Source organism: Ictidomys tridecemlineatus, chromosome 5 (assembly GCF_052094955.1).
Source record: "Ictidomys tridecemlineatus isolate mIctTri1 chromosome 5, mIctTri1.hap1, whole genome shotgun sequence".
Taxonomy (NCBI): domain Eukaryota; kingdom Metazoa; phylum Chordata; class Mammalia; order Rodentia; family Sciuridae; genus Ictidomys; species Ictidomys tridecemlineatus.
This window is the reverse complement of record NC_135481.1, coordinates 110,471,240-110,495,590: the sequence shown is the minus strand read 5'-3', so window position 1 is coordinate 110,495,590 and position 24,351 is coordinate 110,471,240. Positions and strand designations below refer to the sequence as shown.

Sequence of the window (24,351 nt, the reverse complement as noted above, 5' to 3'; positions counted from 1 at the left end):
CATTTCATAAATTATACAGCACCCTAAGTAGCGTGCCATCTTGCTCTGACCTGCATGGCACGTGAATCATTCTGTTGTTCACTGTATCCACACTATATGCTACTTTCATGTTAGTCTCTTAGTAACCCTAAGTAACCCTAAGTCTCTTAGTAACCCTTAGTAACCCTCTTGGTTATCAGATCTATTTTTTGTAGTGTTGCAATGCTTGTGTTATTAATTGCCCCAAAGTACTGTTCAGTACTATCCATACTTTTAGGCATGTATTGGAAGTCTGGGAACATACCACCCAAGAACAAGGTAGGACTACTGTATATTTATTGTCTGTTCTCGGTTGACCAAGTTCCAGGTATTGCAAGGTTTAGAGAAGATTCAGAAAGGAATGTTTTAGGATGGTTTCGCCAGCAAGTAGCAGGCCATCTATTTCATATGGCCTTTTAAATAGCACAGGGAATTTATCAAGTCAGTGATTGAGAGCCTTGACATAGAACAGGCTTCAGGCATGGTTTGATTAGACTTCAGCTCAGTCAGCTATTTTGACTCTTCCCTTCTGTGTGGACAGCACCATTTCAGGCTGCTTATTAATACTTGAAAGATACTCACCAATTATTGGATCGCTGTACACTGGAGATGGGACTGTGGTGGAGATCTCAGCCTAATGTAGGACAAGGCTGATGAAAGACCAAGCCTCCCCTTTGTTTCCCAGATGACCATATTGAAATAGCTTCTTTATCAACTTGCAAACAGAATCCCTAGACTTCATTATGTTTGGGTCAATTCTTTTTTTTTAATATTTATTTTTAGTTGTTGATGACCTTTATTTTATTCATTTATTTATATGTGGTGCTGAGAATCGAACCCAGTACATCATACATGGGAGGCAAGTGCTCTATTGAGCCACAACCCAGCTCCTTGGATCCACTCTTTATCACTCAGTAGTGACCAGAGGAGGAACACCGAGTACTAATGGCATGAGCCAGTCAATCCTGGATCCAGTCACTGTGGTAAGGAGGGTGGGAGTCATTAACTTAAGTCTGGTCCCATTTCTGGAGCTTGGCATGGGGATCCATCCCACCCAGATCACACGGTTGCTACACAGCACAAGGCAGGTAAGGTAAGGTGGCTGTTGAGGAAGTAACCACAGTGTCTACTCATCATTACCCGATAGTTACAGCCTGGTGCTAATGGGGCTGAAGTTTTGCCTGGCTCTTGTCATCCCATATTCCTGGCCTGTCTGGACTTGCTTTCATAATAAACGGTTCATCCTAAACAGAGAAGTCAGTCACCTGCTCACAGCCAGCTCTTAACTATGTCTACATCCAGAAGGATGCTAAAGGACCTTATGGTCCAGAATATATTGTCTTCACCCTGAAGGAACACTGAAAGTCTAATAATACTTTACTGTTGACAAACTAAATATTATTAAATAAAACATGTATATTAGTAAAGAGAAGCCTGCTGCTGTGTTTCTCTGGTTAACTTTGGCATTTCAATTGCCTGGAACACCAGACTTGAATGCTGTTCTTTAAGACAATATTTAATTTGCTCTAAAGAGCATTTGCAAATAGCTGAACACTCTGATCTATTTCAAGTAGTGAGATCCCCTTTACCTGAATGAGAAGCTGTTGTGACTCGCTATTGCTGGTGGCAATTTAAATGCTCCGCGTGAACTTCATCTCTCAAAATAAACCTTCCACTGTGTCTTAGCCTAGCTTCTTCCTGAAAGCAGAACCCGTGATGAGGGCTTCTGCAGGTTGTTGTGAAGCAGAGAATGAGGGGAAACCAATGCAGGCGTCTGTTATCAAGTTCATCACTGCTGTGAGCATGGAGCTCAGCCCCACGAAAGACTCAGGGTTGTCTTCCTGAGGGACACAAGGAGAGGGCGTTATCCACTGAACACCGTTGTCTCCTTGGTCAAGGGTTGCTCTATGGGGCCTTAATTCCTCTGTTTTCCAAACTGTTAGATGGCGTGTGCCCCCTGCATGTGTGATTGTGCACCTGCGCACAAGTGTGCAGGCCACACCCAGGTGTCAGAGCAGCCCCAGGCAAAGAGCAGAAGGTACTTGGTTTCGGTGCAGCTGAGGCCAGGTGCTCCCAGCAATGGCTGGAATAATATGGGTGCAGTGGGTGTGAGGTGGGCACAGGGGAGAGCAGGGTGCAAAAACAGGAATGCACCTGCCACGGTCATGGCGGAGCCTGGAAGAGACCAGAAATCATCTGCATCCCTCTTTAATCCTTCCTGTGTGTCTGAGTGGCTTTTTTTAACACATGTCTTTAAAAAGGTAAAATTAATAAACACATTACCAACTGAATCGCTGTAGAGCCCTGCAGGACTCTCATCAACAAAGAGGCGAGTTCACCAGTGGAGAGAAGCAGCGGGTTCCTCGGAAGAGAAGGCTGCTGTGGGGGAAGCTGTCATTATTGCATCTTCAATTGGCGGGTTCTCTCATCCCCAGCAGGGGCTCCTTGCTTGAAGGGTAATTTTTACTCTTCCTGTTCAGTCAATATGACAGCTTTGTCCCTAATATAATGGCAGATTGACTTTAGTTTAAATTATTCCATATAGAACCAAGAGAAAGAGATTCTCTCTCCCTTTTCCCCACTCCGAAAATTCCACTAAAAAACTTTTCTCATTTAAATCTTTGCCTCCATATTAAATCGCTCATCCATGTTTCAGGTGAATCAAATACAGTGTCAACTTTCAAAACCCCATGTGACTATCCCAGTGACTCACAATAATTACTGACTGTCAGTGCGTTTGCTGGGACACAGATGTGCCTGGCACTCGCCCTGTTATTGCCAGCAAGAGCTTGCCTCTTGAGTGGGGTCTTCTCTGGGCTCAATTTAAAACCTAGTTTGGGCCAGACAGAGTATTAGGACAATTATCTGTATAATCCATCCGAGGAAAATGTATGCATCTGCTGGCCCTGAAATCACTTGTTTAAAAAAAAGTCTTGAAAGCAATTATTTTAGTAATTCTAGATTTAGCTGGAATAGTCCCAGGAATTGCCTCAAACTATGGTTCCTGTAGCTCAATGGTTCTCACCCTGGGGTGATTGTCCTCAGGTGATTTGGTGATTTGGCGATTTCTGGAGACCTTTTTGGCTGTCAGAACTGAGGGTGGGGCATGGAAGAGGATGCTACTGACCTCTAGTGGGTAGAGGCCAGGGATGCTCTACATGTCCATCCGATGCCCAGGACAGCCCCCTCTCTGCTGTAACACTATTTGGTCCAAAACGTCAATGACGGGCTGGGGTTGTAGCTCAGTGGTAGAGCGCTTGCCTGGCATGGGTGAGGCACTAGGTTTGATCCTTAGCACCACATAAAAATAAGTAAATAAAATAAAGATTAAATTCTTTTAAAAAAGAAAAAAAAATGTCAATGGGGCTGAGACTGAGAAGCCCAGCTTTAGCCAATGATACTTTATACAGTATGAAATAAGATCCCTTGTTTGGAAAAGTCAGACTAAAATGAAAGAAAATGCTTAATTGTAAAGAATATTTTAAGACAGAAATACCCATAACCCTACTTTCTTCATTCTGTTTAGTATCTAGCCTTCAACTTCTGCCCAATGAATATAGATTTATAAGATTGAATTGTGGTGTAAATACAAGTTTATATTCTTGTTTACAATTAAAGATGTCACTTTCTGAGTCTTTGTATTACTTTAATAGAGACTAGTCCAGTGTGATAAAATCTACAAACCATCCTCTCTTTCTTTCTTTCCCTTTTTAAAAAAGGAACTTGGGTAAAAGCCAGTTCTCCAGTATGAAATCTGGCTTTGGAGACTTGGCCATAGATTACTCTCAAGTGATTTTACAACAAAAACTATTTTTCAAGAAATAAGTACTTGCAGAACATTTTAGAAACTGTGCCAGTGTAAATATTTCCTCCAAGAAACAGTTACTACTTTAGAGAAACACTATTTACATGTTTGTAATTTAAAAAAAGAAACCCACATTTCCCCTCAGGCTGCAGAAGGGTGACTCTGTGGCCTGGCTTCAGCAGAGTCCCAGCAGGGGACCCAGGCTCCTTCAGGGCTAGGCCTATGGCCTCTGATCCAAGAGGAACCTACCTAGTCTGGGCTGATGAAGCCTACAAGCATCACCAAAAGCTGAGAGTAGTCCTGCTCAACAGATCAGGCTGTAAAAGACAAAAACACCAAAGCTCATGCAGATGGAGATAAATGTAGCCATTTTTAATAATGATGACTGAGGAAATGTCTGTATTTTAATAGATATGGGGTGAACCTTTGGAATGGACTCTCTAGTCCTGCCTGAAACGCTCAACGTATCCCAGTGTTACCTGAGGTCCTCCTGCCCTCCAAAGTCCAGACAGTACCACTGCCTAGACCCCCCTCCCCATCCTACTTTCTAAGATTCTTACAAATTTCTTGAGAGTTATGGCTCTGAGCCCTTATTTCTGTGAATTAATTTAGTTGATGGAAAATGCTACCACTCCGCATTTTTTTGCCCTCTACTATACCTACCCAGAAAAAAAAAAAACTCACCTCCTAATTCAATCCTCAGCCCCTGACTCAACGCAGACACCCCCAGGCTCACCTTGTCCATAGAGCACTCGCTTAGCACGTGTGAGGCACTGGGTTCAACTCTCTGCACCACAGATAGATAAATAAAATAAAGGACCATTGACAACTAAAAAACGTATTTTAAAAATAAAAAGAGCAATGAGGGCGTAAAGGCAACACAGATGACCTGAGGCTCCTAGTCAGTGCAGCAGTTATTCAGAGGCTCTTGACCACCGAGGCCCTGGGGGGTGGCATGGCGGTCATCCTCATTCCTGGCCTCTCATCTCGCTTCCTACCCCCTTCCTCCCAGGGCTCTCCAAGTTTCATACTAAATTACACAGAGGTACATCTGCTCTTTGGGGTCTCTACTCCTAAAATCAATTCCAGATCTCCTTTGTGTATTTTTTAAAAATTTTTTAATTTAAGTGGGCCTACAATTTTAGAAAGTAGTTGTTATTGTTAACAGCAGTTTATTTTCCTGTCGTACATCTGTTTTAATTAGAGGAGCCAGTCCTGGAGCGCAAGCCTGGATGTATTCTCGGCCACATCCAAATATCTTGTCAAAGAGCAGCCGCTTGACTCCATGGTAGAGCCCGGTCCTGGACTCAGGGCAGTTTGGCCTGCAGCCTTCGGCCCTGGTTCCTTGTCCTGCCTTGCAGCCCTCCGTTGTTCTGGCCTTCGAGGGCTTCTTCCATCCATCGCCCACATCCGCAGCCTCATTTTCCATTTCTCATCTAGTCTGTCTTGTACCCAGCCTGCATTTGCAGAATGTGCCTGAGCATGGAGGCCATAGTTGACATCTCCGGGACTCCGTGAGAGGCGACTCTGAGATGGCTGCTTTTGGACTCCAGATGCTAGTGATGGTAGTCCCTTTAATTCCCCAGTGCCTGCTGGGAGGTGGGTTTCCCCAAATTTGTTGTCCCACAAATCCTTTCATTCATTGCCTGCTCTGTGCTGAGAGGTGGGGAAGGAAGGTGCTTGCCCTCCAGGGCTCATTATGAGTTGGGGGGGAAGGGTGTCAAATATTTTAGTGCTGAAAGTACGTTGGGGATGGCAGAACAACCCGCTGGGTTTCAGAACTGGGGTCAGATGCTGTGGACAGAAGCGGTGAGACTTTCACCTTTTTCTCTAAAGGCGTTTTCTTCCTCTCCTCAGCACATCACCACCTCTACCCACCAGCCACATCTGTTCCTCGTCACACAGCACTTTGAGTGTGGGTGCTGTGAAATCTTCCTGCTTCCAAATAATTTTGCCTGTTAAAAAAAAAAAGAAGAAGAAGAAGAAGTATATTTTAGCTTTAAAAATTACAGCTCTGGAACTTGAATTTCCTCTTTACTCTCACGAAATGACCAGATCTGCTCATATTTGAAGAAGAGTCGGGAGGCATCGATTATTTTACCCTGTCATGTACATATAGATAGGACGCCCCTCCTTTTATTATGTGAATAATAATGAGTGGACTCACCCCTCTTAGTACCTCTTGGTTATACTGGAAACATTTTATGATGGGAAGTCTCCGCAAAGACAGGAAAAAAACATTGGGGGAAGTTAATATAATGACAGCAAAGGTTATTTACTGTGAAAATTAAGCAAAAGGATTCCTTTCTCTGTTAGCATTCAGCATCTCAATAGGTGAATAAAAATATACACAAAAATATTATCAGAAGCAGTTTATTATAAATGTTACTTTGCTAGGTTATTCACTTTACGCACCCTCTGAGATTTCTAGTTTCCCCAGACTGTCAGAGTGGGAAGAGAAAAGACCATTTATCTAATCCAATTCCTTGGGAAGAAATGCTTAGGCAATATTAAGAATCTTCAATTATCTAATTTTATAAAAGGGATGATTTATATTCTGTAGTCAGTAACGTGTGATACTGATTATTTCTAATCCCTTAGAAGAGATCTGACATTGTGCTTTTGGTGCTATGCAGCATGAAATCGTCATGTATATTTCACCAAAGAAGTAACAAGAATAATGGCCTCTGCAGTCTGCAGTCATTTTCGACTTACACACTGCAACATGGTTTTGCCCTGGGGCAGGGAAGTGGGGATTTTTCTCTACTTCAAAAGAATGAAAAATTATCATCACTCTATCCAGAACCATTATAGACTTCAGAGACTTTGGCATGAAATATTCAGAAAGTTTATTTTAGAATTCAATATTTTAAAAGTCTGCTTTAAAACTATTACAGTGATTAGTGGCTCTCTGGCTTGGGCCAGTCTTTCCTCTAAAATGTCCTGTGTCATGGTTGACACTGTTTGTTTTTTCAACAAAATAGAATCTGCCTAAACCACAGAAGGCATGTAAGGCATTAGTTCAGAACACCCCCCAAAAGGACCTGTGACCACCACTCAATTATCTTTTCAAACACACTTGGTAACCAAGTTCTTCTGTTGGTAACAGTTTGGCTGTGTTACTTATGCTGTGATCTTGTCCCTCGGACCTGCGTTCTTAACCCTGAGGAGTGGGCATTGTTCTCCACCTGCGGTTCAGGGAGCCAGGCCCTGTGTCCGCAGGCCCAACCCCACTGAGGCCACACACACCCTCCGTCAACCAACCAGAGGTGCCCTTCATCGTCCCTCTTCATAGGAGTCAGAGACGCTTAGAGGTGTTCAGGGATTGACAGTATTTCCACGGGGCCATGACTGGAGCCCTGGAGGTGTGGTTAGTTGTGCCGGAAACTTCTCCCTGGGATGATGTAGGAAAGCCACGGGCATAGAGGATGGAGCCTGGCTTTAAGTTTGAGTCCCAGTGCTGCTGCTTCCTGGGAGGGTGATCCTGAGAAAGCTGGAGAGCCTCCTGAAGGCTCAGTGTGTCCTTCTGTTAATGGACCTGTCTCGGCTTTGGTGCAGATTGATTGAGTCACGTGAGGTGCAGGCCGTGCTCTCCGACGGGATGTCTGTCTCTGTTCCTGTCCTGTTGGTGCCCAATGTCTTCCTTATCTCTTATTTGTTTATCCCACTGTCTATTATAATGCATGCATTTTTTTTCTGTATATCATAGAAAAGTCTGTGCAGGACAACTAGAAAAGCAGTTGTTCCTCCTTTTCTTGTATAACCTGTACATTTGGCTTCCTTGCTTTAAATAGTTCGGATATATTATTTCTGTAGGTTTTAATAAATACCTTTCCTTTCATCCCCACCTTAGGTATTATCAATGTAAGAAAAAACACATAGACATCAATCTTAGCCTTCACGTAGATGAAATAGGTTCCTTTCTCATACAGGCACACAAAGAAAGGAGGGTTCTAATGTGCTCTTGATGCGTAGGTGTGAGGAGAATACTGTGTAAATAACTTTGCGTTTCATTTTCCAGGGAAGTAGATCAAGACTCAGATGGTCTCGTCAGCTTTAGAGACTTCGAATATGCTATGAAGAATGGACAAAATGAAGCCCAACCGTCGAGATCTACTTTTGGCAATTCCGGGGAGGGCTATAAATTGTAATGTATTTAAAGGTCAAACAGACCTTGCCCTTGTGACTTTGTGATCTGCATACTTGTGATTAAACTCCTAATCATAATTCCTGGATGCTGATAATATACTTGGGCTTGGAATTCCAGAGGTGGTTGTGTGTACCAGTCTCCCTCTGTGTGGCTAGCAGCCCCGAGTCAGGTGCCGCTGCTGGCCCTGCCACTCAGCCGTCCCCCACCTCTCTTGCCACTCCACACTGCAGGTTGCAATGCTCCACTCCCTTGGCCATGCACCACTTCAGGTCCCTGGTTCCCATCAGCTCCCAAGGTCTGGCAAGGGGCAGCTTTTCCCACCAATGGTGCCAGTTGCCTTCATTCATTCCACTTTGGTTGAATGAACAATAGCATCAAAGTGTCCCGCTTGCCTACTGTGTTCCAAACACTGAGCGAGGCATTAGGGAAACAAAGAGGTAAGGCTTCTCTAAGTTCACGTACCCAGAATCTAGATCCACACTGCACTGGTGCTGGCTGTGCAAGACAAATCAGGTGGACTTCCACAAGGTGGCCCTGTCCACATCATACAAGGGAGAACAGCACGCACTAGGGGTCCTGGGGACACAGATGTGATTGTAGAAGCTCTTTGGGTGGCCTGAGCCTGGGCTTCCTGATACACAGAAGCAAAACCTGGCCTGCCCAGTTGCCCCTGGTACACACTTCTGGTTCCGGTGGTTCTGCCCTGCACCAGAGCCTTGGCCAGCTGGGCTCACAGTCTCCACGGTCTCCCATCCCCCTGGGCTCCAGGGATGCCATCCTGGAGCAAAAACTGCACCACTGGACATACAGCATTTATTAAAATAATTCAAAAATAATGGTATCAATACTAATATTTTATTTGTTCCTAGAATTCACTACAATAATATTTGTAAAACAAACAATTCATATTTTTTAAAATAATTTATATTTTTAAAGTATTAAATAATTAAAGGCCAAGTAAAATGTAGATTTTTAAAACAAAAACATTAAACAAGTTTCATTCTTATACAATTATTTGCAGATAATTTTAATAAAGTTTTAAAATTGTGATAATCCTGAGATGCCTAAGGAAGCCTACAGCCAAGGGTCATTTGATATTCTGCATGGGGTCCTGGAATGGAAACAAGGACATTAGGTAAAAGCAAATCAAGTGTGGACTTCAGCTACTATTAATGTATTGACATTGGTTCATTAGTAGTGACAAATGTATCAAACTCATATAAAATATTATAATGGGAAACTGGGTGAGGGGTGTATGAGATCTCTGTATCATTTTCTCAGTTTTTCTATGAATCAAAAACTATTCCAAAACTGAATTTTGTTTAAAAAATAAAGACTTATTCAAAAATTAATAAACTGAACTTTACCTAAAATGAGGAAACATTGAAAATCATTAAGCAGTACAAATGAAATATTATTTCAAAAATAAAATGGATCAATGGTATCACTGAGTAGCATATATGTTTTGTACAAATTGTCCCAATTGATAAGAAACTCTTTTTGACTTCGGGTAGAGTTTTGTTCAGGTATTTTCATCATAAATTTAATAATTGAGTAATTGATCCTGACCTCACAACATGAATTACAAAGATTTTAGATTTCTAAAATAGGAAAGTTAAAAATACTAGCAAAGTGCCATTATTTCATTAATTGCCAGAATTCCAAAACCTTGTACTGTAGGCACTCTTTGGACCTCAAAGAGGGATCTGTCCTACAGTGGCTGTGGGAGGCAAGAGACAGGTTAGGAAAAGCTCTTGGACAACTCCCTTGACCCTGGACTAACCAAGACTCCTCTTTTTGGTCTCAATGTCAGAAAACTACCCAAACCAGCTTAGACTATAAGGGAGTTTACTAGAGAACGCTGGGCAAGCTTGTGGAATCTAACAGGGACATGAGAGGATACACCTGGGTTTCCAGAATAACCAGACCCCACATCACCTGCACCTCCAGACCCAGCCATAGTTCCTGACAGCCTCCCACCATTCTAGAAAGGAATCAGCCCATGATCCATCCATCCAGTTCCAAGTCCAGAGACCTCAGAAAGAAGCTCTGGTTGGCTCCCTGCATCTTTCAGTTCTGGTTCACACAGAGGTTATGGACACGGCCAGTGGAGACTCAGCAGGTATACCCAGGGCTGGTCATAAGAGAGGGGCAGCTGGTAATATCTGGGCAGCCATTCTGTTTTCTTTCTCAGGGAAAAACAATATAACTGAGGCCTCATCCAGGAAGGAGAACACCTCTTGGATTTGCTCCTTATGAGGATCCAGGCTCTCAGAGCAAAGTCACAAAGAAAGAGGGAGAATGAGAATCTGCTCATGTCCCCTTCCTCTCCTTATCGCTTGTCTAGGCCCAAACCACATCATCATCCGGTAAGCTTGTTCTCCCACTATCCCAGTCTCTGTATCCTCGATTCACATGATCCTGCCTGTGCCATGTGACATTATTGGTCTGACCTCAGTTGATGGCCCAAGGGTGGGCATCTATTCTAGCTGGTCACTCAGTCTGTGCCCTTGGAGGACCTAGAGAGTGGGCATGAGTGAGCCAATGGCGTCCCTGGGTGGCTGAGTGGGGAGTGTGGCTCAGGAGCTAGTGGCAGTGTTTCTACCACTCGGCCTGGGGAACAAAGGTGGCTGTTTTGCAACAAGAACAAAGGAAAAAAAATAGACACCAAGAGGGGAGCAAAGAAAGAAAAGAAAGAAGCCCTTGGTGCCTGGTTTCTGGTTAAACTTGTGCCCAAGGTCGAGTCGTAACCCTTTGGGTCCTCTGAGGTAACCCTGTATCCTTCCAATCAATTTTTCTGCTCAGCCAGCTAGAGTTTTTTTCTGTTATTTGAAACCAAGAGAACCTCGGTGTGGTGAGCTTGGAGCCAAGGGCAGAGTCCTAGGTGACATTAACATTAAGGGGCAACAGAGAAAAACCTTCTAAGGAGACTCAGAAGGAGCAGAGACAGCTGACTTCCCTCTCCCAACCGTGCCTCTGCTTGACCTCACTGCAACTGGCCCCAGACTTCCCTGTCCCAACAGCCCTCAGGGAGGTCACCAGTGAACTACTGATAGCCAAAACCCTTCTGCCCTTTTGAACCTCATTGCACAATCGCTTCCTGAGCTGATAACTGCACCTCTGGAATCCACTTTTGGCCTCCCCGACAGGGTCTCTGATGGTGTTCCTGTGCCCAGGTTTTTCCTAACATCTTATCCAGCTTCCTGCCCTACAGCCATTTCATAAGTAGGCCCAAGGTCCTGTGATTGGCCAATCTTCTTGAGCAACCCATCCTCTGAGGATGGTTTCATCCACTGCCAAGATTTCAGTTGTATGACTCGCAGCAAATCCTATCTCTGATCTTTACCCCTGCTCAGCTCCAGACCCGTGTTTTCATTTGCCTATTGGACATTTCCACCTCGCTGAACTAAAATCAGACGCGTTGTTCCCTCATTTTCAAAATTGGTTTCCTATTGCGTGTTTTCTATTTCTGTGAATGGCAACCTCCCTGTGCCGATTCCCACCCCACTGTCACCGAAGCCAGCTGTCTCAGTGTCTTTTCAGATCTCCCCCATCTTCCTCAGCCCTGACATCCCTCCTGTCACTGAATCCTTCTGAGCTTGTCTCAGTAAAACTTTCATGACACCTTTTTCCATTCCATCCTGGTCTTTCTGCCCATGTTCTTATTCCCCATCCTACCCTTCCATGCAGTCATTCATTCTATTTATTCACAGAAAGACGAGTAAAAGATGGTCAGAGGTAAGAAGCAGACCCTGCTGTCAAGAAATTTTAGTCTAGCGTGTCACTGATGTTCCCAAAGCACAGACAAAATCACTTTTTCTCTGCTCAAAAGCTCTCAGTGGCCACCTCTTCTATTGGATAATGTCTAAACCTGCAGCCTGCTGTTCAAAGCTGCCTGTAATGTGGTATCAATTTATATTTTCAGTTTCACTGTTCACAGCTACCTTTGCCGTACTATCCCATGACCATTTATGGCACGGGGAAAATGCACATACCCACAGTCCATTCACCTCAAGTCACCCTAAGGTAGTAGATTTTTTCCTAAAATAAAAAAAAATAATAATAATATTCTTAGAATGGATATCTGATAAAAATAAAATGCAACTATTAAAGACTTATTTGAAAAAGCATATTGAAGCACCTTCATCGTAGTGTTCCTTTCCTACACAGCTGCCACTTTGTCAGTGGACAAGAAGAACTAAATATGCTAGGTATTTTGTGCATTCTGCTTATCTTGAAACTGTTGAGATAGATATTAGCCATTCTTGTTTATAAATGAGGAAGCAGTCTCTCAGTCTAAGGAACTTGACTCTGGGCAAGCGATGGGGATGCATAAACAGTGTCAGGGTGGTGACTCAAACTTGGCTAAAAACGGACCTTTCCTTCTTGTCCATGTATAGATATTAAAAATTAATTCACATCTTATGCATCACCAAAAACTAACCAAAATTACATTGGATGATTAATGGAACTTCAAAAGACAAAGATTAACATGTGCTGCAGGCTCTAAAAGCACTATTCAAAGAGAATGAGTTCCAGAAAAGCTCTGAACAATGGCAGCATCCTTGAATAGGTATGCATCTCTCTGGGTAACACTCAGGTCTACAAATTCAGTATGGTGTAGCTCTACTTGATATGCACACTGTACTCACAGACTTGTGATTTAGGATTAATCAAAACAATTTGTTGCTTTCCTTTTTCTTAGCTTGTAACTTTTGAGAGATTTGTTTGGAACCTGCAGTATTAGGCAGTTAAAAATAAAAACCACACGTGCACACACAGAGAGATTGGAATTCAGTGGCCTTAGAGGTAGCACCTCACAAAGTGACCTTTCTTACAAAACAAATTTAAAACAGATTGGTCATATGCACTGAAAAGTAGCCTATACGGTTTAACACATGAAATATGGGGTGCCCAATCTAAATTCCTCTTAGATTACAGTGATAAAAGACTCAGGAATGTGAATAATAAAGAACACTGTTCTAACCTCAGAGAAAATGCAGATTAACTTATATGAAAACACAAGCTGAAATTCAAATATAATCCCTATTTTGTGTTTACTGTTTCTTGGGGTTGGGGGAGACTCTAAGGAGAGAAAAATGGGCTAAATTGGCTAAAGTATGGGACTCCAGAAAGAGCAATTCCAATAATATTGAATTTATAGAAAAAAAATTTGACCAAGAGGCTGGAAATATATTACATGTATTGTCATAGCAACAGTCATTGTAAGGGAGAAGTCAGGTTTGGACATCTTTCTTATTTTAAATAAGGAAGGCAGGCTTGATTTTAAATGACTTTTCTAAGGTCAAATGTGTCAGGGATGGTGCTTGAATCAATTTCTTTACCAAGCTTTCCCTATTGCTGCTGGTATTGGACTGCTCTTGGGAACCAAGCTGCCCCTCCCTCCACCTCTCCTCTCTCTGCCCTTCCTTCCTCCCTCTCTACTTCCCTCCCTCCTTCCCCCACTGCTTCCCTCCTTCCTGCCTGTCTTCCTTCCTTCCTTCTTTCCTACCTTCCTTCCTTCCTTCCTCCCTCCCTCCCTCCCTTGTCTCCTATCACATCCATAAATAGAATCACAATCATTATGTCATTTAGGATTCAATCTGACCCTCCTCTTGGATTGTATCTAAACGTATTAGCAGAATTTCCCCCCTTACTACAAATGGAAACCAAACTTCCAGGACCCTTCATGTCTTCCACCACACATGAAACTTTTTGGCTGTTATCTTTTCAACTACTTCTTCTTCTACCACATTCTTGAAGAGATTGTCCTCCTCAGACTTCAATGGCACATATCTTGAATTGTCAACGATATTAATCTATCATGTCTCGTTCTCTGTTCTCATTCCTCCTCCTCCTCCTCCTCCTTTCTGTGACAGTTGGATGATGCTTGCTCTCATTCATTGCTGGAAGGGCATGCGAAATGGTGCAGCCACTTTGGAAGACAGTTTGGCAAGTTTTTACAAAGCTAAACAGCCTTCCCACATGATCCGGTGATCAAACACCTAGATATTTTACCCAACTGATTTGAAAACTTATGTCCACACAAAAACGTGCATGTGAATGTTTATAATAGCTTTATTCTTAATTGTCAAAAACTGGAAGCAGCCAAGATATGTCCTCAAGAAGTGATTGGATATTCTATAAAATACCTGAGCAGTACTGTTGAAATATTGTCAAGGTCACCAAAAACAAAGCAAACCTGAGAAACTCCAAGAGGGGGCTGAGGAATCTTGGTGACTAAATGTCATCTAATAGCCTGGATGACATCCTGGAACAGGAAAAGAACATTAGGTAACAACCCAGGAAATCTGAATAAAACGTGGACTTTGGTTTATAGTAATATACTGATAATAGTTCATCAACTGTAGCAATATAAGATATTAACAAAAAGGGAAGCTCAGTATACGATACATAGGAATTCCCTGTTTTGTCTTCACAAATCTTCTGTAAATCCAAAACTGTTCTAAAATTAAAATTAAATTTTTAAAGATTTCTACTTTATGGTGGAAATTATATCAATCACCACTATTTAAACTTATAAATGTTATCAGTGATAAATATGCAAAGGAAAAAATATGTAAAGGGGGTACATAACATCTCAAAATAATATGAAAAAAAAAAGGCTTTGTAGATCATCACTTTATGGTACTTTTATAGGACCCTCTGAGTATTGAAGGATGCCCTTCTGGGGTCAGGCTTTTGGTTTAGGGAAGTTTATTCTCAACTTATTATATTATGTAGATTGGTTTCTAACAAAGAAGAGACTTCATGTAGTTTAAAGAACCACTTTTGAAGTACGTTTTAAGAGCATTCAAAAAATAAGAAAAAAAATCCCAGTTGTCTATTGTACATTTTCAATATACATTTCAAGGAAAGAAATCTCATAGCTTTGGACCTATTGAAAAGAAAACCCTTTATATTTCTTTTGAACTTGAAATTCCTCACAGCACTGAGAAAACTGTAAAGAGCAATACAGCCATAAGGTGCAGTTCCTAGGTTTGCCTGTGGCAGGTCAGAAAAGACCTGTTCATAAATGGAGCACACCTGTGTCCCAAGATCAACTCACCATTGCTCTCCCTACTGTCATGGCGGCTCAGCCTCAGCTTGACACTGAGTTGTACCCTTGGAAAACCAGCATGGTCATTATGATATTACCCAGGGACTAATTTGATTTTAGAAAGTTAATGTAAATACAGAGGACTCTACCTCTGAGCTATATCCCCATCCCTTTATTTAACTTTATTTTTGAGACAAGGTCTTGCCAAGTTGCCAAGGCTGACCTCAAACTTGGGATCTCCCTCCTCCAACCTCCAAAATTGCTGATTACAATCATGCAGCACCACACCTAGATTAAATTTAATTTTCAACAGGTTAAAATAAAATAAAATTTAAAATTCAGTTTGTCATTGTTATAGTTTAGATCTGAAATGTCCCCCAAAGGTTCATATGTTAAAGGCTCAGTCCCCAGTGCAGCAATGTTCAGAGGTGAGGACTTTGGGGAGTGATTGGATCATGACCTCATCTGTGATTAATGAATCAATGGGTTCATAATTTGATGGCATTATTTGAAGGTGGTGAAACTTTAGGAAATGAGGCCTAGTTAGAGGAAGGTCACAGAGCATGTGTCCCTGAAGGATATATAATGTCCTTGGATCCTCTCTCTCTCTTTTTCTCTCCTTCCCAGATGCCATGAGCTGAGCAGTTTTCCTCCACCATGCCCTTCTGCCATTGTGTCCTGCCATCACCTCACTCCCAGAGTAATGGAGTTGGTCCACCATAGATGGAAACCTCTGAAACCAGGAGTCAGAATAAACCTTTCCTCCTTTAAGTTCTTATTCTGAGGTATATTGTCACAGTAATGGAAAGCTGACAAATACACTGAATAGCCATATTCTGTGGCCATCATCCAAGAGTCCAATAGCCACTTGCAGTTACTGGCTACCATAATGAACTGGGCACAACAGAACATTCCCATCCCTGCAGCAAGTTCTGTTGAATAGTACATTCCAGATACCCCTCAATCTACAGGTTGGTATTGGCCAACCTATAGATTGGCTGTTATAGGGTCAGATGTTCAACCTGGTCTAATCATCTGAGAGAATCCTGTAGTACTAGCATGGCGATTTATGCAAATAATATTCCATACAAGAGAGCCATTGTGGGAATGCCTCAGAAGAGGATTGAGGCAGAGACAAATATTCTATAGCATTCTGCTTAGTCACCCTTCATTTTAGTCCACTTGCGCTACTGCAACAAAACTCCTAAGAAAAGAAATTTATTTGTTACAGATCTAGAAGCTGGGAAGTCCAAGATCAAGGGCTGGCATCTGATGAGGACCTTGCTGCTAAGTTATCTCATGGCAGAGGGCAAGAGGACAGGAGACAGAAATATGGGAAGAAAGTACTTTGAGTATTTTCAGTAATGGGATCAATCGTCTATACCTCAGTCTATGGGGTCAAACTCATCCCTTTATATTGAACCCATTTCCACTTAATGACATTAATCCATTCCTAAGAGCAGAGCCCTCATGCCTAATCACATCTTAGAGTTTCCACCTCTTAATAATGTGACAAAGGGAATTAAATTTCAGCATGAGTTTGTGTGGAACATTCACACCATAGCACCCTTCAAAGCTCCAAGCCTATATCATCTCCTCTCCAACTCCTGATTCCTTTAGAGGTCGGTCACACTGTCTGGGATTCTCACAAAAGTCTCCTCAGAGTTCTCCCCATCTTGTGCTGTGATTGACATACTTTCATGTTTGTCTCCAACTCTTGTTCATGAGCTTCCTGAAGGCCAGGTCTGTGTCTTTGTGTCAGTGCCTCATGGACAACAGGCACACTGATAAATTAGAGGGAAATTTCTCTGTGGGGTGGTGTGGTGTGGAGCTACAAATCAGAAGACCTGAATCCTACTTCCTACTCAGTTCCTGCCTCTTGTGCATGTTAGCAAGGCAGCCTCATTTCTTGGGCCTCAATTTTTTCCTTCTCATTAATTTCAATGAAGATATCAACTTAGATAAGATCACCATTTCCCGTCAGTCTTAGTTCATTCAAGCTTATATAACAAAAATACCATAGACTGGGGGTGGCAGGGTGGGGATAGTTTAAACAAACAGTCTGAAGGCTTGGGAATCCAAAATCAAGGCACCTGCAGATTCCATGTTTGGGGGGGGGGCCACTTCCTGGTTCATAGATGAACTTTTACTCTGTCCTCACCTCACATGGTAGAAGAGAAAAGAGCTCTCTGTGGTCTCTTTTACAAGGGCACTAATTCGCTTCCTGAGGGCTCCATGCTCATGACCTAGTTACCTTCCAATGGCTCCACCTCCTGATACCATCCCACTAGGGATTAGAATTTCAGCATTTGAGTCAGAGGGGCAGAGACACCAACATTTGGCTTGTTGCACCTTCACACTTGAATTGGAGTTGTAGGAGCAAAGGGTGCCTTGGTCAGGGAAGCTGGGGGGTATTTGGTCAAAGATGATAAATGGCATTTTTTTTTAAATATAGGTGTTCACCAGAAACTTCAGAACGCTAAAGTCAATTATGGTCATTCCAAAAAGTGGGTAGAATGTGCAGAGTTTCTCAGACTTATTTGATGGACATGGAACATGTGGAGTAGGGAAAGAGTCATTAAGAGAACTGATGTTCCACAGTCAGACCTTGAGAAATGGTCAATTAGCCAATCCCTACAGGTCCTCCAGTTCTAGGCTTTTGTGGCTTTTAGGAAGATGCTGTCCAGTCTCCCTGGCTCAGGTAGTGCTGCAACTGAGCCTAGTCCCACACTTAACCTTCCACCCCCTTGGTCCCTGCTTTTCCATTGCCCCTACCACTCCCCAGCCCACCCCAGAGAAGAAATTGAAGCAACTCTACTTAAAAAGCCTGTCATTAGGGAAGGGGGGGTATGCACATTTAACTTTGACCTCGGATAATGAAGTAATGTCAATGCTAATCTAAAAGAGCAGCCGCTTTGAAAATCAAAGCATAAGACAGAATGATTTTACTTTAATTTAAAATTGATTTTTTTCAATTCTACCACATTTCTTTCATGACATCCTGGGTGTCACTGTCTCACATATCTCGTTTGAGCCATAACTTAATATACCAGGCTTTCATATCCATGAATTCTTAAGGCAGCAACAGATTATTAATGTTATGTTAATAAGAAAGCAATAATGTGATAGTATACAGCGTTCTTTTTCCATATATTATTAATGAAGACCTTTCGTGTTTTGATGGGCCTGATGCTTTTCACTGTGGTTGCTGAATAGATTAGGAAATGTTTTTGCCTTCTCAGCAAAAAGTCCCTAAATTAGGCTACGTGTCTAGAAAATATTTGTAACAGGTAACAGAAATGGCCACCAGGCACTGTGGGATAGGAGGTGATCCATGGATTTTAATCTAAGGTTGCCAGGAAAAGCAACATTCTCATTGCCAAAGAGTAACAAATAATTCTATTGGTTGCTTTAGAAATAAAAAGTGGAAAAAAAACAGGGTTATCTCAAAGCTTGGTCCTGTGCTGTTGTTCTAAATGGCCACATGCACCGGAATTTATTAACACTGACATAAAACCCAGTGTTTATTGTCCGGCTGCCTCTGGTTGACAGCCTTCTCAGCATTTCATGTACATTATTGCATTTGATTCTGTGGGGACAGTGAGAGGAAGGCACAAACTGTATTTGCTGGAGGAGAAATAGGGCAATAGCAATCAGTGTCAGACCTGGGATTTTGAACCCAGAAAGTTGGCCCTGAGTATATCTTCCTTCCTCAACCCTGAGGATAGACTTGTTATGGTTTAGATATGAGATGTCCCCCAAAAGCTCATGTTGAGATAATGCAAGAAAGTTTAGGGGTGAAATGACTGGGTTGTGAGAGCTTTAACCTAATCGGGCCTTAATCCCTACTAAGGACTAACTGGGTTGTAACTGTAGGCAGGTAGTGTTCCCCTGGGGGGATGTGCCTTTGGAATATGTCTTTAGAATATGTCTCTTTATTTCCTTGTCACCACATCCTGGGCTGCTTTTCTCCTCCACACTTTCCCTCCATGGTGTTCTGCTTCACTCTGGGCTCAGAGCAATGGAGTCAGCCATCTATGGACTGAGAGCTCTGAAGCCATGAGCCCCCAAATAAGTTTTTCCTCTTATAATTGTTCTTATCAGGTCTTTTGATCCCAGCAGCGATGAAGCTGAAATAAAACACGTAGCCCTCCAGGTCTAGAGTTGGTGAGGCACTGAATGCCTCTGGCTCATCCAGAGGGACTTTGAGTATTTTCAGGAATGGGATCAATCGTCTATACCTCAGAGGTCCGCGGTCTCCTGTGGTAGGGGTATCATGGTCTAGATGCACCTCCAGTCACACTGTGACTCTATAAGAACTGGCCACACATAGCCACACTGGGGACCTGTAAGCAGTTAACACACACCTGGCCTCACTCCTCCTTCCCACTCACCTACATGCATTCTCCACCCCAGGGGTCAGCCCTGCACTGCCCTCAGTCCTTGGGGTCCTCTCTGCGCCCATACCATCTCCACAGTCAGGGCCTTCTTTTCCCTCAGCCACTGCCTTGTTCAAAAAGCTGGGGTGGGGGGCAGGTTCACCCCCCAGGATCCCAGTCATATCCTCCAGTGGGCGAGATACACAGGCTTCATCCAGAGGAGGAGTCCTTGGACCCCAAGGCTCCAAGAACCCAACTGTTATGGTTTAGATATAAGGTGTCCCCCAAAAGCTCATGTGTGAGACAGCAAGAAAGTTTAGAGGTGACATGATTGAGTTAGGAGAGTTTTAACCTAACCAGGGCCTTAATCCCCTAATAGGAATTAACTAGTTGGTAACTGTAGGCAGGTAGGATGTGGCTGGAGGAGGTGGGCCATTGGGGCAGGGGTGTGTCTTGAGATATGTATTTTGTTCTTGATGAGTAGAGTTCTCTCTGCTTCCTGGTGCAATGTCTTGCACCATTTTCCTCCACCACAATCTTTATCGTGATGTTCTGTCTCATGTTGGGACCAGAACAATGGTTTGGCCATCAATGGACTGAGACCTCTGGAACTGTGAGCCCCAAAATAAACTTTTCCTCTTATAATTGTCCTTGTCAGGTCTCTTGATCTCAGCAGTGATAAGGTTAACCAAAACACCAACACTGATGTGTCCCCATCTGGCTCCTCCCCACATCTTTGGACTAATCCAGACACATCAAAGTTTGAAAAGCAAAACATCATTTTCTTCCATGACTTGGTTTAGAAAATGGGACAAATGACGTTAAACTGACTGAGGCGATGCCCGTTCAGTGCTGACACAAAGTCCGAAGAAGTTGTGATGTAAAGACTAAGGCTGTTTTAGTTTTTGTTTTCAAGGTATTTTTGTTTGTTTGCGTGTTTGTTCCTCTGCGGAAGCAGACAGGAGAGTGACTAAAAGCTTATTCATTTGCAAGGTTTTCTTTTGAAAATGAACATGCTGGCACAATTTTAATTGGGTTTTAGTTGTTGTTGTTTTAATTCTCACAGTGATGGCTTGGCTATGTCTTTTGGGACTGTGAAGGGAAACTGGCATCTGGTGTTTGAGGATTCTGGGGATTTGCACCATATTTATATGTAATAACTATACAGTAAATAAACAGAATGAATAATTAAGTGAATAATGAGTTTCTCAGAAAAGAGGATTCCTCTGAAGACTTCAACCGAAACCCTCATGTGTGTGGCGGCCTCCCTCCTGGGTGGCATTTTCCACAGTGCTCACTGTGTCATCGCCCCTGTGGAAACCAGCAAGGACATTCTCCAGGCTGAAATCAAGCCTGCCATTAATCAAATGAGGGCATTTCTCTTGCTTGTGTGTTTTCTTCCAATTGCAATGATGTTGGATTTATGTGTCTAAGAATGAGCTTTTTTTTTTTTTTAACTCTAGAGAGATATATTTGCCTCTTTAAAAATAAAATCCATGAGATTAAATTTCATTGAATAGTATTTCTCTGAGGGACTAAAAACTTGAAATTCCAGGAATTTGCAGTGTCTCGTGAAGTTACATACATGAATGCTAATACCCATATTAGCTAATACAAGGTGCCCTTATTCTGGAAGCAACCTGGGCCTAAAGTAAGTCTTCTCAGAGGTAAAACCTACTTGTATAATTGCTGCTTCTTTCATGTACTTGTTCATTCATTTCATCAAATGGGCTTCCCTGTCCATTCAGTCATTCAGCATCATATTTATTCAGCATCTACTATATGCAGGCACTAGTGCCAGGCTCCAGGGACAGCTGGCTGAGTAAACACAGGCCCACTCAGTTCCTGTCCTTCCAGAGCTCATAGTCTTACCAGGGAGACAGCAATCAGATAATTGAACAACAGTGACAAGTTCTATGAAGGAGTGTATGAGTCATTGCAAGCTGCTATAACAACATGCCACTAACAGGATATAGCTTACACAACAGAAATTTATTTTTTCTCACAATCCTAAAGACTAGAGATGTCAGCAGGGTTTTTGGTTTCTTCCGGGGCCTTTCTCTGTGTCTTGCAGATGGCCATCTTCTTGTAGTGTCCTCACATGGCCTTTCTTCTGTGTATACCCATGACTAGGGTTTCTTTTTGGGTCCAAATTTCCTCTTCTTATAAGGACACCCAATCAGATTAGCTGAGAGCCCACCCTTCCAGCTGGCCTCATTTTTAACTTAATCATCTCTTTAGAGGTCCCGTCTCCAAATAGAGTCACATCCTGAGGAACCCAGGGTTAATATTTCAACATAGAAATCTGACAGGAACATATTTCAGATCCCACTAGTGAGAAATCTGGACAGAAAGAATGCGATGGGGATGTCATGTTCCCAAGCAGGACAGAGGGTGGACTTCCTGAGGTTCTCTGGGAATCTGCCGGATGAGGAGGAGCTATTTAAGCAAAGAGGAGGGAAAGGCATTCCCGGGAGAGGGGAGAGAAAGTGCTGAGCCTCCCGTGGAGGGGAGGGGCACTTAGGAGAGCTCAGGAGGAGGCAGGCCTGGTGCTGAGGTGCAGTGAGGCCCAGCCCGTGGAGGAGGAGGACACCGGCTCTACAGGTGAGGCCAGGCCACTGGAGGACTTGTAGACCACAGCAAGGAGCTTTGTGTTTCCCTAGAGCCAGGGAAGACCACCTGGGGGTCGCTGTGGCCTGGCTAGACTTGCCTTTCAGAAATGCCAGCCTGGGTGCAGGGTGGAGGGCAGGCAGGTGGGGATCTGGAGGAGGTTCTGGGAGAGCGTGGGTATAGGAACATGCTGCAGGCATCCAGGCCAGAAGTGGAGAGGTTAGGATCCCTGAGGTCGGAAAGGAATGGAAAGAAAGGAGTGAACTTTCTCCATCTTTGGAGCAATTGATTCCTTATGGTGGGCATTGGGAGACAGGAGTAGGTGATGGGCACTGAGTCAGGGAGGACCGACAAGGTTGCCTCCTGGACTGTTGACCTTCCACAACTGGGCAAATGAAGTGCTAGTCGGCGGGATCAGGACGGCCAGCGCAGGCTCCCGTGCGAACCACATCAACAGGAGGTACCAAAGTCGCCACTTGGTTACTTTTTGTCCCTCAGCACAGATTACACCCCACACGTGTTGCTGTCCTGCTTGGAACATTCTTTCCTGCTTATCCTTTGCTGCCCGCCCACCCTCCATCATCCCGACTCAAGGACAGCACTGAAGATTCTGACTGCTCAGATTCGGCTCAGTGTCCCTTCCAAGGACTCTTACAACACCCTGTGCTTTTCCTTCCGAGCAACTGATATGGTTGAAATTACATGATTACAACACATCCTGGTTGTCTGAATTCCATTGTCCCCACTGGATTGTCAGGGCTATGAAGGCTGGGGCTGAGTGCTAATTAGCACAGCAGATGGGCGGTTCTGGAGCCGGGCCCTGTGGGTTCCAATCTTGACTCCCCTGCCTCCTCCTGGTGTAATCTTGGACAAGGTAGGCTTGCTGTGTGTCAGGTGCCTTGGATATAGATTTTGAGTTATAATACTACCTCCTTTGTAGGATTTGGGGGACTATTAAATTAGAAACTATCATAAAGAGTTTATAACAGTGCTCGGCAAATAGAATGTGCTCAGTAAAGTTTGGCTGTTATTCTTCTTCATCGCTGCATCCCCTTAACTGCTTGATGGGTAGGTGAGTTGATGGATGGATCAGTGAATAGATGGACTGAAATAAAACAGTCCTTATTAAGCTGTGTTGGATGAGCAGAGTGGATCACAAGAAGCCCAAATGGGTATCACCCATACTTCATACCGTAGCTAAATCCGAGGACACTGAGTAGCTTTAAAATAAACTTACAGTGACTTTCAGGCAGGGTCTCAAGAAATCTCCATCAAGACTTCTTTAATGATAAACCAAGTTACTTGTTTCTTGACTTCGACAGACAAAAAAAAAAAAAAGAAAGAAAGAAATCACAGCCCAACCATCCTCTCCTTAATTAAATTGAATGCTTTCCAACTTAGCTGTTGGGAGGGGGATAGAATAAAAAGGAAGTTTAATCTGATTTAAACAATAAGTTGATTCATTGATGTATTTGTTCTTGTGTCCTCCTGCAAACATTTATGGAATTCCCACTGTATGTCAGGCACTGAGATGGGCACTGAGGGGCTACAGAGTTAGAGATAGTATCACACTGTCCTCAAGAAGCTTAAGAGTATAAACAACTTTACAAACAGACCTTAAACCAATAATTACAATCGATCTACCTGATCGAAATAAAACAGACACAGGCACAAACACTATTTTTCAAACAAGGCAGCAGACTTGTGGACCACCTTTATCCCTCGCCAGCACTTCAACAGAGGAGCCACATGGAAGGACAGCCAAAGCCACTTGGTCCCAGCTGAAGGTATTTATGAAAACAACTCATGTCTGATATCTCCTTTTTGCCCAAAGGATTCTCTTTCTGTAATTTATTACAAAATTCAAGGCCATTTCATTAGGGGGAAATGTGCCATATCATTATTATAACAAGTCCCCTTATTTTTGTTCAATTTTGAAACTGACAATCTCAAGACTATTTTTAGCTCAGTCATGTGAGATTATTTGTTTCCTGATTATGAGAAGTTTTTTCCTTTAGACTAGTTAACATGAATTTTATGCTCACTTATTATGTCACATGCTCCAATTCAATTTATTTTAAAGCAGATTCTTTGGGGAAAACTGTAAAGCTAATTTGAATTGATTCTTCAGAGATTCCATTTTAAATGAAGTGCTATAAAAATTGGCAGACAAAGTGAAAAAATGAAATTGAATTTTCTTCTTCAGCTACTCACTGGATTCAGAAATCTTGCTTTTTGACACTGCCAAGGGTTTTGATATAATGTTTTATGCAATTTTCATAACATTTATCTCAAACTCCACTGCCTTTGGTTTGGTTGTTCAACTGCA

The 24,351-nt window shown here is 42.9% G+C and overlaps 1 protein-coding gene and 1 long non-coding RNA gene across 4 annotated transcripts in view; both read left to right on the top strand.

Moving 5' to 3' along the window:
- Efcab11 (EF-hand calcium binding domain 11) overlaps nt 1-8,050 on the top strand; it is a 156,553-nt gene extending 148,503 nt beyond the window's left edge. For all 3 annotated transcript variants that reach the window (XR_013439211.1, XM_078050706.1, XM_078050702.1), the window contains one exon: nt 7,845-8,050. Coding sequence is in view for 1 of the 3 variants with exons in the window: in XM_078050702.1 (XP_077906828.1) it covers nt 7,845-7,974 (130 nt within the window). In the remaining 2 variants the exon portion in view is untranslated. The remainder of the gene's footprint in view (nt 1-7,844) is intronic.
- Nucleotides 8,051-21,821: 13,771 nt separating this feature from the next.
- LOC120886920 (uncharacterized) lies at nt 21,822-22,738 on the top strand. The gene is made up of 2 exons (XR_005730106.2): nt 21,822-22,016; nt 22,521-22,738. It is a non-coding gene; the product is annotated as an uncharacterized LOC120886920 (long non-coding RNA).
- Nucleotides 22,739-24,351: the final 1,613 nt, after the last annotated feature.